This window comes from Neolamprologus multifasciatus, chromosome 16, assembly GCF_963576455.1.
Source record: "Neolamprologus multifasciatus chromosome 16, fNeoMul1.2, whole genome shotgun sequence".
NCBI lineage: Eukaryota > Metazoa > Chordata > Actinopteri > Cichliformes > Cichlidae > Neolamprologus > Neolamprologus multifasciatus.
This window is the reverse complement of record NC_140454.1, coordinates 29,304,434-29,320,894: the sequence shown is the minus strand read 5'-3', so window position 1 is coordinate 29,320,894 and position 16,461 is coordinate 29,304,434. Positions and strand designations below refer to the sequence as shown.

The window sequence follows — 16,461 nt, the reverse complement described above, 5'->3', positions numbered from 1 at the left end:
GTGAACTCCTAAAAATATCTGACTGGAAACTTTTCTCACCCAGAACATGCAAGACAGGCAGACCCAAGTGCGTGCAGGTCCAGCCAGAGCTGTGGGCAAGCTGAGGGAGACAGACGGCATGGTGACGACAGGAGTGATGCTGCTGCTGGGGCTGCTGCTGCTACAGACCAGTGGGCTTCCTTAAGTTTAATCCAAGAAGAAGAAGAGTAGCCCAGCACTGGAAAGCCATGACCATCCTGGACATAAATACAGCTTCTTCTTTCTGCCTCTTCCTCAGTGTCCGGCTTGCTGTTTCCCCTCTATGTGTCTGCTCTAAATTGGATCCTTGCTGCCTCTCCTCTGCTCTGCGCTCGGTCTGCCTCCCGTTCCCTCTGCTGGGGAAAGGTTCACAAAGGTTTTTTTTTTTTTTAACTGAGGGGGGTCAGGCTGCCCCTACCTCTCCACGGGAGCAAAGGGGGAGGGGGTATAGTCCACTTATTATCCATCTCTTTTGCGCCTCCTCTCCCTCTCTCTCATCCCATGTCTCCCTCCCTCCTTAGCCCTCTAAGCCTCACCACTTTTAATTTCATTCATCCCTTGATCCCACCCGTCCCTGCTCGTCCCCCCACAGCATCCATGGCACTACACCTCCCTCCCACCTTCTACTCCTCTTTCCTGCATGCTTTCCTTGTGCATTTCTGTATTAAGCCCATTTTAATATTTCATAAACTCCACGCCGCCTGCTTTTACCTAACTACCTTTGAGGTAAATCTTCACTGACATTTCTCCTGACATCAAAAAATGCAACTTTCAATCACTCTGGAAATCAAAAATAGGCACATGCAATTTATTTTTTCTAGTCTTTTCTCAAGGGAAATTTGCACCAACTCCTTTGGTACCTGCTTTCCTAAATATTTAAATGAAAAAAATGTAAATAAGAAAAAAAAAAGAAAAAAAAAAGGTCAGTTCTGCCTTTGGCTTGGATTCAAATTACAAATCAACACAACATTGTGTAAAAAAAAGATTGCAGCAACTGTTGGTTTATGGAGCTTTTATGAAGTTGAACTGTCATTCAAGGTGGCCACACTTCAATAACTTTAAACCTTAATATAATCTAACCAGCTGAGTTACGCCTCAGTCACACAGGCTTAGAGACTGGTCAGCAACAAATGGTTGCCAAAGAAAAATGTTTATTCCTGACAAGTTGGCGAGTGGTTGCCAGAGGCTGCTGGCAGTCACACACAGAAATCTGTCACAAACAGAGTGCTGCTCTTTGAGTTGCCACTTTCATGGTTTGCATAGAAAATACCATCTTGTCTAAACAAGTGCAAACCTTACTTACAAGTGGTAGACAGTTTGCCTTCAAAGTAAAAGTTGCTCCTTTTGAAATGTGTTGGTTGTAGCCATAAGGCACAAAACGTTTACTTTGAAGGCGAGCAGGCTGCCTTTCCAGTTTGCATTGGAGTTCTCAGTTTTGCCACCCCTCAGCGACAAGTTGGCAAGTGCTTGCAGACAAGCTGTGTCTTCCATGCAATCTACAGAGCTACCATGGCAACCTGCTCACAACCAAAGCAATTGCAAAGAGGTTTTCAGAGCAGCACAACATGCCTCTTTGCAATCCTAACCGTGATCACGCTGCTCTAAAACAGTATCTGCTTGTTATGCCATGCACCATCAGCTGCAACCTAACTAACACTAGGAGTGTGAAATGGCACAAGACATCACTGCAATAACGAATGAAGGAATGACCAATTTCATTAAACGCCAGTGAGGCGCCAACCAGTCTCAGGGTCGTGTTTGTTTCTACTTTAAAGTTGGTCATTTTAACATGGTAGTCTATGGGGACAGCCTCTGGTGGTCATTCCAGGAACTGCAGTTTTGGTGCTCGATCAGTACACGGAATTTGACTGACATTTTATCTCTTATGTGCAGAAATACAAAAACAAAAACAACATGCTTGGTTAGTGACAGTAGGTGGCTTTAAACAGACCCCACTCCCTCTTCACACTTTACAAAAGGGAGAAAGAACACAGGGGCCAGGAAGTAAAAGCTGCCTCATTAAGTTCTCACTGCTCATCAATGACCATGTTAGCCCCATGACTCTTTATCCCTTTCTGCAGGTTTTTCATGCCCATGCGCGCACACACAAATGCACACACAATGCTCCATACTACTCGAGCCTACCCACGTGTGCACTCAAACCCATCATTTCCCATCAGAGATAAACAAAAACACTCAGAAAAATCCCAGCCCACAATTTCCTCAAAACACAAACACACGTCATTTAAACTATCAAGTTCACCACATTCATATACACAAACATCCACCAATAACCACCTTTTCCTTCTCCACCCTCTCGCGCACATCTTCACAATTTTCTCACATGGTGTGTAAATACACAAACCCACCCACACACAGAAACAGTCATGCATACTCACCCTTTGGCACAGAGGATTAGTGGCCCAGTATTTCTTGCAGGCCACCACCTACACAGACATTCGCTAAAGGAGATGAGGTTAAAGACAAAACGAAAAACACACGGACACACACAAGGATGCAAAGCCTGACACAACAAGAACTACGCGTGGCTTCAATTCACACTTTCAGATTAAAAACTGCTCTTCAAGAGGACCACCTGTCATCAGCACAGGTGAGTCCTAAATGAGTTTATAATTGCATCAGTTAATGGTGCTTTCATTCATTAAATGATAGCATTTAGTTAGAGTTGGATGGTTTAGTAGTCAGTGAATTACTACCAATGACCAGGACCAACTTTCTCACAGAGTTTTCAAAAGTTTTCAAAAGTTTGTAAGTTTTAGACACATTTTAATTAAGATTTTGTGTTATTGAGTTTTGGCCACTTAGAGGCAGCTAAAGCCCTATCACACAGTCCAGTGAAGTCACGGATTATGATAATCCCTCGTCGCTCATTGCCATCCAGTACATACATCTACTTCCACCTTTGCAGTTCAGGGTGGGGGGGCTGAAGTTTATCCCAGCTGTCACGGGGCAAGAACCAGTGTACACCATGGACAGGTGATCAGTCTGGTGCAAGGTTAACTCAGAGAGACATAACTATTCATGCTCACATTTACACCTACGGCCAATTTAGAAACATCAATTTAGCCAATAGGCATGTCTCTGGACTGTAGGCGTAAATCAGACTGTGCAGATTACAGGGATACAAACTTCAGCCATGTAGTGGATTCTAACCCAGGACCTTCTAGGTCTAAGGAGATGGTGCCAACCCCTGCACTGCTGGTCCCAGTCAAACACATTACGAGAAAGAAGCCAGGGAAACATCAAATGTGGAGAATTTAAATATTAAGACTCCTTGTTTTTCCCTGCTTTTTAATTCTATTTATTTATTTATTTGAAATATTTTAGTATCTTTTCATAGTTAATAGAAGCAGACATCTCAAATTTCTCATTGAGAAGCCTTTGCTTTAATGAAATGCAGCTCCAGCAGCAATGCTTATCCTGTCACACTTGCACAAAAAAAAAAAAGGACCAAACACAAACTAACTGCAACTTAACATTCAGCACTTGACCATCAACAGTCCTGTGAAACTTTACACTGTCTGGCACACATGTTGATGGGAGAGCACAGCTGACATGTTGCTGGAAATTAATTTGCTTTTGGACGTCATTTAACACCCCACTGTTTTTCTACATTCTAAAAAAAGATAGAAATTACTACCTTAGCCTCTTAAATTATACTGTGGCAGAGCTGTAGGTGGCAAGACATTGGCTTTTTGACCACATGGTCAGCAGCTTGATTACCATCTGAGAAATGACAGGACAGGAAGCTTTGTTTGTTTACTTCTTTCTTCTTGCCCCCCCATGTGTGAAATCAATCCAATGCCCTTCCCAATCATAACTGTCAGTGAATGACAGAGCACTGAAGAGTTGTCCAGCAGAGCTTAGCTGTGCTGAAATAAAAGCAGTCACAGCACTGCACACTATGTTCTTGCATAAAGTCATCCTCCACATTATCTGTCAACACACTCTCATGTAACAGTGCATGATGCATAATTTATTTTTTGATAGTCATAACGCCTTCTATATACAGTAACAGATCAAACTGTATCAAGTTAATGAATTTCTACAAGATACTCAGTCTTTTTTACCCCAGTCACATTATTTCACTATAAGACCACCAAACATCAAACAGAAACTAAGTGCAGCAGCAGCACCCACTGGTGGTTTTTGAACAAACTGCATCCCCGATTTCTTATCAAGTATTTGTTCAAACAGCGATCGGCCAAAACAATTAAAACCAACGCCCAACTATTGTCCAGGTTCCCCTTTTGCCACCAAAACAGGTCTAACCTGTTGGGGTGTGGACATCATTGGGGGTATCTGACACTGCTTTGTTTCCAGTGGTTGGACCCTACGTGGATCGGGCTTGTTGTGGTGCATCCCACAGATGTTCAGTTTGATCTGGGGAGTTTGAAGTCAGGTCAGCTCGGGTTCATGAGCAGGTTTGCGGTGTGGCTGGATGCCCTGTCCTGCTGGAACTGCTGCACAGATATCCTAGATAGACCTCTCTGCATTGAATCATATCTGTTATTAACCTCTGTCTCTCTTCCACAGCATGTCTTTTATCCTGTCTTCCTTCTCTCACCCCAACCGGTCGCAGCAGATGGCCCCGCCCCTCCCCGAGCCTGGTTCTGCCGGAGGTTTCTTCCTGTTAAAAGGGAGTTTTTCCTTCCCACTGTCGCCAAAGTGCTTGCTCATAGGGGGTCATATGATTGTTGGGTTTTTCTCTGTATCTATGAAGCGCCTTGAGGCGACTTTTGTTGTGATTTGGCGCTATATAAATAAAATTGAATTGAACTGAATATCAAAGTAACATCCAGAAGAATGGCAGCTTTTTGTAACAGGATGAATTATATTACTCATTTCACCTGTTAGTGGTTTTAATGTTGTGGCTGTTTGGTGTAGCCTGGCGATAAATTATAAAGAGGGACTACAGAGACTGAGGGATTGTAATGCAGGAAAGGAAAGAAGGGCAAGTTTCTACGACCGATCAGATCACTCAAATAATTTGTTTTAGTACATCTTTAACCTTGACCATTTCGGTTTCTTTTGTAAAACCAGAGCCAAGAGCAGGCAGCGAGACAATTAAGAAGATTAACTGCTGTCGGATCACTGTCCTTGAACCATGTAAAGACGGATAAACAGCTGAGTGAGATCAAAGCTGCCCAGCCTGTTACAACAGGCTCAAAACAAGAAACAGAAGGAAAAAAAAGAATGAACTGATAAAAGAAGAAAAAATAAGCAAAGGCTATCACACATGGATGAAAAAGAGGGCGGGAGAAACAAAAAAAACCCTGAAAAAAACAGGGGTCTGTAGTCAGTGATCACATAGATAGATGAAGATAGTAGATAATCAGGCAGATAAAGGGAGAGTGAATGTGCAAACAGCAGAGGGGTGTGTTCTGTGATCTTGGCCGGTGTCCTGACGTGCTACATGAAGGGGAGTTCACTTGTTGACAGACAGAGGAAGAACACACTCCAGCAGGCCTCACACACACACACACACACACACACACACACACACACACACACACACTCACACACACACACACACCCCTGTGACTCCCATCTGTTGCAAACAATGCAGGCCCGCCGCCCTCCCTGTGAGAACGCTCACATGTGTGTGCACGTTTTTCCTCTGTTCTTTCTGCTGAGAGGAAGGACCGTCCACCCAACACCAGAACACACTGACCCATGAAAGCAACAATAACACGGCTGCAGTACACGATGTGAGGCATTTCAGGGTGGTCGGGCCTATTCTTTAAAAGACTCTAAGGTTCATTAGTGAAAAGGCCCTTTAAAGCCATAGATGACCCAGGTGACTCCATCTGTTATGTCCCTTATTACATAGCAATACTAATAACAAATAACACTTGCTTGTTTTTCCACTTTCTAACACATCAGCTTTGAGGACCAATTGTTCACTTTCTTTCTGATATGTCCCACCCACTAAAAAGTGTCAGCGTTATTCACCTCACCTGTGAATGGTCAGGTCTGGGCATGTTAAGGCCAGATTTAATGCTCTTTTTAAGCAGTTATCACATAAATAATAAAATGCATTGGCATTGGTTATCCAAATATCCTCTCCACCTACACAGATTCACCCAAATGCACGGTAAACTTATTTCTACAACTCTCTCTCTGCATTCCTAATACTTGCAATCTCTTTGAAAAGAAACCAACCAAAGCAAAGCCATGAGGATCTGATCTTCCTATTAGAGCCTTTAATATCCTCCAGGGGAAATAAGTAGCAAGCACAGCAAACAAACTGTTCAAATTCACACACACAAAAAAAAAAAATCTTGTCATGATAAGAAATTCGTTTTATACTTCTGACCAGAATGAGATAAGATATATTACAGGATATATTCTGTTTGTAATAAGATTGGATGATCTGATATCCTCGTGTTGGTGTTGTTCCCTCGTCATCATAAATAATGTTGTTCCAGGTTCAACATTGCAAGTGACCAATCACATTGTTGTGACGTCCCCCTTTTCTGCCTTTGAAAAATACCGCCTTAAAAAAAAAATCTACTTCACTTGCGAGAAGAGAAACCGCTTCTGTCCGCCAATCCAGGAACTTGAATTCTTTGAATTTCAGGATACTTTTCTTTAATAAACGGTAAGCATTATACATATTGTCCTTACAGAGGCGGTTTCTTTTCTCGAAGTTTTTCTTTTCTTTTTTGAAGGCGTTTGTTTTTTTTGAGGTCACGGATGACGTCAGGAGAAGGTGATTGGTCACTTGCAATGTTGAACCTGGAACAACATTATTTATGATGACGAGGGAACAACACCAACACGAGGATATCAGATCGTCCAATAAGCACATCCGCAATTTAAAGATTCTGGCTGACAGATAATTTTGACGTCAAATAAGAAAGTCACATAAATCAAAAACTAATAAAATAAACAGTGTGAGTACAATATTCAAATGAATGTTTCAAATGCAACAAAGGGCTGAGTGTAGCAAGTGGCTGTGTTCATATCAGGATGTGTGAACTAACACACTGAGCAGTGGCTGCTTTTACAGGATTAATGGTTCTATTCATCAACACAGGCCTACAATCAGAAAAAGTGCCATGTCAAGTCAATCTGCTAATATCCTGCTGTTTTGACGTGTCTGTGTCAACGCGCTTATCTCTCCAGCTCATCATACCATGCCAGGCTGCTGAGGATCACACAAATATTAAATTTCCTTTGTCATCTGGCAACTGCAGATCTTAATCACGAGAATAATAAATAACTTCTCATACATCTTCGGTCAAAGGCTGTAAGTCATTAAGTTTCATCAGCGATCACACCCAATGTTCTCTATAGCTGAGCTAAAGCTGCATCTAAATCTGTGGCAAGTTCTCCTTCCTGCAAAGCATGCTCATAATAATAATAACAAAGACAATGCACTATTGTTTAGAATGCATGATTTTTGCCATGTTCATCACATTAGTTTAACGAGTTTTATCCCCCCCATTTGTTTTCAGTGTGTTTGCTTTTTAATATTATTTTGCTTTGATCTGCTGGCCATGTTTAGACATTAGATTAAAGACAAAAAATCCTAACTGGTGCAGTTAAGGCACAAAAAACTGCTTGGTTTGGCAAAAAAATAAAAAATAAAAAAAATAAATAAGAAAAACTACTTAGGTTATGAAAAGATTGTGGCTAGGGTTACACATGCCTCCTCCTACATTGGACCTTGCACGCCGAAAAGTTGGAAATGCCAGCTCTGTCTTTATAATGCAATGACCTGGTCCACAGCCTGCCACCTTGAACATACTGTAAAGCTGACAAACTGGCAGCTTTCTCAAGCCTATATACCTTGACTTGAATATTTTGGAATATCTGTCTCAGTTCATATTATAATCCTTCCAACACTATCCAGGCATTTCAGTCAAAACCGTAAATGTAAACCTCGCTGTGGTGCAAGAGGAAATTCAAGAGGGGCACCAGCATCATTAACCTGCACTTTCTTGAAACCACGAGTTGAATTTCAGCAGATAGACATTTCATTTTGAATCAAACTGACAGACTGACAAAGTGACACTGCTTCACCACTAAAGTATGGTCTTAACCCAGCCCACCTCAGCACTGAGCTATAGGCAGCAGCTAGAGACACCAAAAAAAGGTCAACTTCAATATAAAGGTTCTTGCCTCTTAAATTAACAAAATAAGACATCAAAATTGTATTTTATTGAAGGTAAATGCATCTAAAATACCAGCTGTACCTTGTTTTTGCTTTTCCCTGGCTTCCAGAAAGGAAAGATGCAATAGAAGAAAAATTTTGCCCAACTGAAGACGGTGGCGAGACACCAGCCTAGTCCGCCCATTCTCTCGTGGAAAAACAAAAAAACAAAAACCTCCTCGCGTCCTCTACCGTATCCTGTATCTCCTTGCTTTGTCTCCCCTCCCTCTCTAGCCTGCCCTTCAAGAGCCGTGTCCAGAGGTGCAAAGACTCTAGCAGTGTGTCCTGGAGAGAATCCCGGAATGGCTTTTCATCCAATCCAAGAAAAGGTACCTTTTTCTAGTGTTTTAAAAAACTGGAGATTCCCATAAAGTGCACTTTACTCGTAAATGCCTTCTTGGCTCTCTTGTCTAGCATCCCTACAGCATCCCTCCATCTTTCTGTGGATGCTGCAGGATCTGCCATTCAAAGCATGAGGAGGAAAAAGATTAGGAGAGGGGAACTCAGAAGTGGGCGGTGGTGGGATGGGTCAGGCAGAGCCGTCTGGTTAAGAATGAGGCACTTATAGTGATGGAAAAAGGAGGAGGGGGTCTTAAATTTAATGTAGAACAGTGGGGGGATGGCTTGAAGAAAGAAAGAACAATAAATCAGAAATGTGTTGAGTGGACAAGCAGTCCGTCATCGCAGTTTAAATAATGATGTATACTACAAAGCTGGTATGCTCCAGCTGATAATTCAAGCGCTTCTTGTTTGAGGTTTGCAGTGAAAGAACCTAAAAAGAATAAAATGAATGCAGTATTTGGACTCAGTGGAGGATGCTGGTGCATTTGGAGCTTTCAGGGGGGGGTTTTAATGAAGACTGGCAGATTCTGACCAATCATAAATGGTGCATGGAGCCTCTGAACCCGTTTGCATCTTGAGTGATTAGTTGGGTGCCTAGTTTTCCTTATTGGATAAAGAAGAAGGCAACTGAAATCAATGGCTCCTAACTTGCTTTACATTTGAGGAAGAGCAAGAAAGTGTGTGCAACTACAAAAGGAGGCATGTGATTATCCAAATTCTCTGCATTAAATTTGCAATTTCACCCAATTTAATCACTGACCATGAGACAATTTACCATTTAAAGAATTCAGAAAATGGAATAGTTGGCTCTTTATTTGGAAAACCTCCCAACTGCAGCTCACTTTCATTGCTTCCCCTCAGAGAAATCAGAAAAGAAAGACATAAGATAGGCTGTTAAGGCCAATTTGGGTATATTCTTAGCTTTTTGTTCCCACTCTGTGGTTTGTTACAGTCAGCCTTTTTTTTTAAATGTCAAAAAGATGGTTACACTTTGATATCTGGTGTGCCCATCTGGTATGACTTTAGTCCATAAATCCCAATTGTTAACAAAAAATAACCCTAAGTAAATGAGACTGTACGGATTCAAGGAGTTTATCCTAAAAAATACACTTACACAATACCAAACTTTTTACACTACAATGAACAACCCCAGGAAGCAACAAACATTTGTACATGTACAAATTAAGAGTCACTTCTTACAATCAAAATAATTTTGCATTGTATCAAGATAACTTTGCATGTCCAAAAGTTGATTCTGTTCATCTGGACGTAGCGTTTTCTGGGAGAAACGTTTCGTCACTCATCCAAGTGACTTCTTCGAAGTCAAGTGACTTCTTCGTCAAGTGACTTCTTTGAAGTCACTTGGATGAGTGACGAAACGTTTCTCCCAGAAAACGCTACGTCCAGATGAACAGAATCAACTTTTGGAGATTTATTTTCCTGGATGATTGAGAATGCATCAAGACATAACTTTACATGTATATAAATGAATGCAAAAAACGAGAGTGAAACATGGCAAATATTTAGCAAATTACCAGTAAATGTTGTTGTTAAGCTCTCAGATGTATTTAAGTAGAGCTTAATAATTAAGGTGGACTCTTATCAGTTTGATAGCAGGTAATTATTTAACTTACCCACATAAATGATTTCCATCAAACCTGCTGAAAAAAAGAAATCATTCAATACCAACCTAACTAAGTCTAACTAATCAGTTCAAGCCTTGATTGTACTTTGCTGCTGACCCGATGGCCCAGTAGGTGTTCCAGATCCACTCCATTTAAGTTGGCTTGTCAGTCTATTGCCTGGGGTGAATGCATTGTTGGTCTAAAGCAAGTTCTTAGCAGGAGCAGCAGGCGTGTGGACATCCGCATGGACCCTCGAATTCATCACCTAATGATGAAATGTATGTCACTCAGACTTACGCGGACCCTTGAAGACTTATGTGATAACTATCCTAGCTCAGCTATCCATTAGCAAGTTAGCTACCTTTTTCCCCCATTTATTTATTTTTTCAACAGATTAAGAGTTTAAGGGTTTAATTGATATAACCCTACAACTCCCTGCAAAAATTTTCAACACCTCGAGAGTTAAAACTTTCAGGATTTCATGCTCCAGGAGATCAAATTTAATGATTTGTTTCCCTAGTTTACTCACCCATCTCCACTTTCCCAACTTCCCATAGCTAAAAGCAACTTGGACACATTTAGCTTACTTCCTCAAGCATTTCTGACAAGCATTCATTTTAAACATAAATGTCCTGATATATGGACAGATGCTTTGTGTATTATAGGGAAAACAAAACTGCCTGGGGAAACTACAAGACCTCACTGCAAAAATGGTGATATGATGTGTGACGAGCAATTACATTCATGTTTATGCAGCCTAAGACTCAGGGTGTAGAAGAGAGAATACAAATTCTAAGCATATAAATAAAAATGCAAACAAAGCACAAATAAGATTCCAGTTTACTTTGCTGCACAAGCAGTGTGCTTGTTCTGAAGACACTTGCAGATTTCTACAAATTTTAACATTTCAGTTACTGAAACACAAAAGGGACCATTTATGTATCAAAGAAAACGAATATAACCAGAGGTTTTCAATAAGAGCAATACGGCACATTTTCCAGAGCATTTAGCAGATATGTTATTCTTGCAGACACTTTGAGAGTGAAGCGACTGTAAGTTCTCAAGTGAAGGAAAGGTCTCACCATTACACCAACCTATCAAGAGCTTTAAGCTTACACAATACTGGCAAAGGGAGAGAAGTTCCAGAGAAGGCGCAGGGACAACACTATGCACACTTCCTGCCTCTTTGCGGGACAAACAATGGGCTGGTTTCACGTCTCAATCTGGCAACGTCAGCTCTGTTGTCCATTCTAGGAAACCAGACAAGAGGTGAGGGAGTGAAGGGTCATTGTTTCTGGGAGAATAAGAGGGGAAGTGGCCGGTCATGGTCTTAATGTGGGAGGGTTCACTGGGATGTTTTACTCACAGCTGGTGGCATCCATTTGTCACTTTAATTTGATATTGTGTATCAGTAAAATGCAGTGGATTTCTAAAAGCACTGATAAAGGAAAGCTGCTTTAATGCCATCTGGGTTATACTTTTTTCCACCACTCAGGAATTACGTCATCCCATTTTCCCAGAACATCACATCTAACAATGCTGCGGGGCAACAAAATAACGTCTAGCATATGAACTCAACATTGAAAATGTAGCGTTTTATATTCAATAGGCATCGCCAGTTAGTCGCAGCCTTCTCATGAGACTTATTAAGTGCAGACGCTGCGCTGCACTGCAGACTCTTTCACCTTTATTCAATATTTTACATACATTTCAGCTGTCAGTAGTGAGTGCCAGTCTGTGCCCAAGCCTTCACTAAATCATGAAGGCCTTGCTGGTTATACCCAGTATGCACATGACTGCAGTAAGAGACTGTTATTCCTGTAAATACGCCAAGGATTAGCAATCACTGCATCACTAGAAGGCAGAACAAATCTACAATGAAGTTAACTAATAGCCAATAATACCATTTGCACTGGAGACCCATTTGTTTAAATATTCCACTTCATATTTCTGCCCCCAACAAAGTGGTTGTGATTGATGCTGCAATTACCTCCTGCCCCTCCCATTATTGATCTAAGGCGTTTTTGGGATTGAGAGCTTGGCGGCTTTAAGCACATGGCAGAAAGCCATGAGGGAATTAAGTGAAAGCTAAGCTCATTTCATCTTTTGACATAGCACAGAAACACTCCTCTATCTTAAGTCGGCAGATGGGAGCAGTTTTGGCAAATTAGCAATCATGGAAAATTCATGTGTGGATTGGTGACAGAATGGAAAGCACATGAAAGATGCTGGTTTAAGAAAAGCTATAATCCCAGCTGCTAACCCAAAGCTTCTTTAGCTGGAAGAAAGATTTTAGTTTTTACCTGCAAGCAACTGATACTACAAATCTGAATCTGTGTACGAGGTGAAATTTGGAAAAATTGTATTGTTTTATGGAATATTTTATTCCATAACACTTTAAAGGTAATTTGTTTGGGAACAAAATGTCAGTTATGGGTTGTTTTTGGTTGTTTTTAAGGAATTTGGTTTACGGAGGTCCAAATTTACTGGTAGGTTTAGGGTTTACAATGAAATTCATCAGAATTCATCCCATTTTTCCTACATTATTTTAGATGCATACGGCAGCTATGAAGCTAATAAATCATAAGTGTACAGGAAGGACTCTCTAGCAACTTCAATCCTTTGTAGGGGAGTAAATTACGAATTCCAAAAAGGAAAGGGTGAGATATTTAACCTTTACTTATCATCTACACGAGCAGCCACCACACATAAAGTACACAAAGTCACCACTTCACCTTTGGAGGAACTATCAGTCTGCCACTGACCAATCATCAGCAGTCTCATAAAAGCCCAGACGAGGCTGAAATGGACAAGCTGTAGGCCAAGGTGATGAAAGCGGTGAACATCCATTTTTAGAGACAGCTCTGTCATACCTCACTTTAGGTACTTAAGTATACATAACCCTGACTACATATGCATTATTTTAGGATTTACATTTAGCCATTATGGATTAACCGATGGTCATTTAAAGAACTCTGTCCAATCAGCTGACCAGTTCACGACAGATGTTAGTCCACCTCACAGCCCTATGTAAAACAGTCCTCAGTGTGAAAGTTATTACGGTCTGTGAAGCCATAAAGTAATTACCTCTGCGGACACCTCCACATCAGAGGACAGGACGAAAGAAATGGACGAAGCACAGACCGTCTCTGAGCGAGGTCAAAAAACAGACAGACGGCGCAAGGCAAAGTGTTTGTCATAAAAAACATTTTATCAGGTTAAAGTACAGGAACAAAGTACTTCATAACAATGTCGACTTTTTTTAAGTGGACACAAATCAAAAGGGCAGAAACCACCTTTCAACTGCAGCCCAGTCTCACAACTAAACGTGAAACAGAAAAATGTATCCACTTTTTATGTTCATTGGCAGAAATGATCACATTTTCCGGTCAGTGAACACGAATGTGGAAGTAATGTATTTCACAAGGAATTTTGAGTCACAAGGACATATTTCTATAGTGAAAGCAGGGAGACTTCACCATGGCAACCAAAAAAGAAGAGCTTTAAAAAGTGTGGCAAACCTTGTGTTTGTAATCAATCCATGATCTTTTTCCAAACCTAACTCAGTCATTTTAATGCCAAACCAGTAATAATATTTCTAATAATATATTTTAAAATGATGTGTAAAAATCTTTGGCTTCAAACTTTTGCCTCTAGCATGAGCAGTAACACGAATCGCTACAGCTCCAACCTCTCCAACTTCTAAATATAGACATGTTTTTCTCTTTTTTTCCATTTATTTCACGTTCAAAAGATTAGCGATGCGAGTCCAGGTTGTCTGCCATCCAATGTAACTCATTTATTTTAACACAAATATACTTGGATCCTTGTCTATTACTTCTTGCATTTTAATATTGAGCTATATTCGAGTGACTTTTATATATTTTAACACAGCCGAACCATGTTTCAAACAAAGCTCATTTCAAATACAACACTTTTCACCTCTTACAAGTCCAAGCAATACTGAGCCTGAGACAAATGGAAACAATATAAGCACCGTGACAGTCAGACAGTGTCTTGTCTGTCTCTTTTTATTTCTAAAGCAGAAAGCAGTGCAACAATAGGAAGAGCAGCTGAAACAACACTAGCAGTCACTTTCTGCTGTAAAAATGACATCATCTGCAGCACAGAAATCAGCTGTATGTAATTAACCTCGACAGCAAATCAGACTAAACTGAACTTTTTACAGTTATCTGCTTTACAAGTGGAAAGAAGGACCCTGTTAACAACAATTTTACAACCTCTAACATTCCATGAGAAACAAAAGCCACGACTCCAGCCAAAAGCAGGATAATGATTAAACCTTTCAGTTTTAAAGTCCTGCATGGACATTTTGGATCAGCATGAGTCCTCCTACTTTTTCACTCAATAAAAATGTTTACAAACTTAACAAAGATGTAATACCACATGTGAAAATTGTTTTTTTGTTAGCTCACTTACACAAAGGGGAAAGCCGACAACAGAAATCAAAGAGGCCAAAAAATGTCGCAACAATCAGAGTTTGGAACATTGGAAAGTGGTTGAAACAGTAACCTGAAAACAAAGCAGAAAAAACCAACAGCTTTGGTGCTGTGCATGCTAGGGCTGACCTTAACACCCTGATCACCCACAGTTTAAAGTGACATGTTGCAACAGCACTTACCAGCCAGAGGGACATCGCAGTTCACTTTGAAGACACCTGGGCAGTAATTCCCTTTAACAGATCCGTAGCTTATTGAACACTGAGCTAGCTTTTCTGGGATTAACACGGCTCTGTTAGTCCCCCACAAAGTTGGATGCACATACCAAAAAAAGAGCCTGACAGTCTGGCCCTTATCCTGACATACTTCCTGAGCTGTATTGTTAGTGCAGGGAGAGGAAATACACGCACCGTGGAAAGCCAGTGTCAAGAGATCATAACATGGAAAGTGAGAATACCAGGAGCTATTGTTTGTTCTGATATTTTTTTTTTTTGCGTTTCTTGTAATTTTGCCAAGGTCAGAGGTTAAGATAAAAACAGCCAGAGTTGCTCTCTAATAATCTGTTAGAATCTAGAACTTTGACAGATGCTAGCACGTTTCAAATCCAGCAAATTATAAAAACTAAAACTTTTACTTCAGAAAAAAAAGCTTACAAATCATATAAAAAGTTACATTTCTGATTTGTTACTTAAGACTCATCATTATTATTATTTTTTTTTTGGGGGGGAGCAGTAAGTATAACTAACTACTAACTTAAAGACAAGCTAGCAAACAATCTCTACATTCCCACAGACAAAAACCTGTATGTCAAAGATGTAGTCACTATGACCTCACTGACTATAAAGATGAGCATTTTTGTCACCATCACAAGAAAGTGAGAAACCAAGGACCTTATGGTTCTACAGTGTAGACATAAACCACAATGTTTCTGAGTCTTACTGTATACCATGAAGTTATCTTGTACTTTACTCAAAACAGGACCCTAAATTACAAAATTAACATCAAGCTGTAGCAACTAAAACTTGAAATCAGAGATCAGCAAATCAGGAAAACTATTACTGAATTCATTAATTAAGAAAGCAGTGGGGTCACTTTCTCATATATTTTCATACAGTTCAGACTTCTTTTGCAGCCAACAGTTGTCCCCTGTTGGCCATTAGCAGGTTCAAGGCACTTAAGCATTGGATGACAAACAAAAAGTTAATTGCATTACCTTCAACAGTAATACTCCCATTCAAAAAATCCAAATTTACGTCAGGTTTTTGACTTTAACAACATTCTACTGAGGCTTCAAAACAGTATACTAAACTACTAAGACCATAAATCACGACTTAAATTCAAACAGGCTTCATTTTTCAACCAGAGTTGTCACCCACTGCTGGCATTAGAAAGTCTGAAGATTTAAGGCACTTTATATGAAGCTTAAAACGTGTTGGTCAGAAAATTTAAGACAACAATAAACTTCACTAAACAGAAAATCTCATTCAAGACGTCGGTGATACATTTACCTTTGAAACAGCTCTCCTACTGTTTGATACTTTTGTGCAAAGTCCGGCACTCTTGCTTTTAACTAAAAGCCAGCTTCACCCCTTCACACAAATTCTAAAACACATCAACAATTAACCTAACATGCTTTTCTCTGAGAACATGCAAAATCCACAGAGAAGGAGCGATAACAGGCCTAAGCATTGCTCCGCCATCTAACCGAGTTATTTAGATTTAATGGGCTTAAAATCAGAGGTGAGCTCTGTGGGGCTAAATCTTTTTGAGATCTCCTTATTCTTATAGATGGAGAGATTTTTGTGAATCTGGCAAGTTTGATGAATATACGATT

The 16,461-nt window shown here is 40.4% G+C and overlaps 1 protein-coding gene and 1 long non-coding RNA gene across 11 annotated transcripts in view; one reads left to right on the top strand and one right to left on the bottom strand.

The window, feature by feature from the left end:
- The window catches only part of LOC146501036 (uncharacterized), a 178,230-nt gene that overhangs the window by 70,193 nt on the left and 91,576 nt on the right, over positions 1-16,461 (top strand). The gene's annotated exons all lie outside the window — the stretch shown is intronic.
- The window catches only part of tns1b (tensin 1b), a 195,063-nt gene that overhangs the window by 153,543 nt on the left and 25,059 nt on the right, over positions 1-16,461 (bottom strand). For 4 of the 10 annotated variants that reach the window (XM_085134524.1, XM_085134521.1, XM_085134523.1 and 1 more), the window contains exon 1: positions 8,244-9,804. The exons of 3 other annotated variants lie outside the window; for them this stretch is intronic. In XM_085134524.1, coding sequence (XP_084990650.1) covers positions 8,244-8,345 — 102 coding nt within the window. In that variant the 5' untranslated portion in view covers positions 8,346-9,804. Of the gene's footprint in view, positions 1-39; positions 559-8,243; positions 9,805-16,461 lie in introns of those variants that run through there. 3 more of the 10 variants (XM_085134522.1, XM_085134520.1, XM_085134526.1) reach the window with 2 other exon arrangements.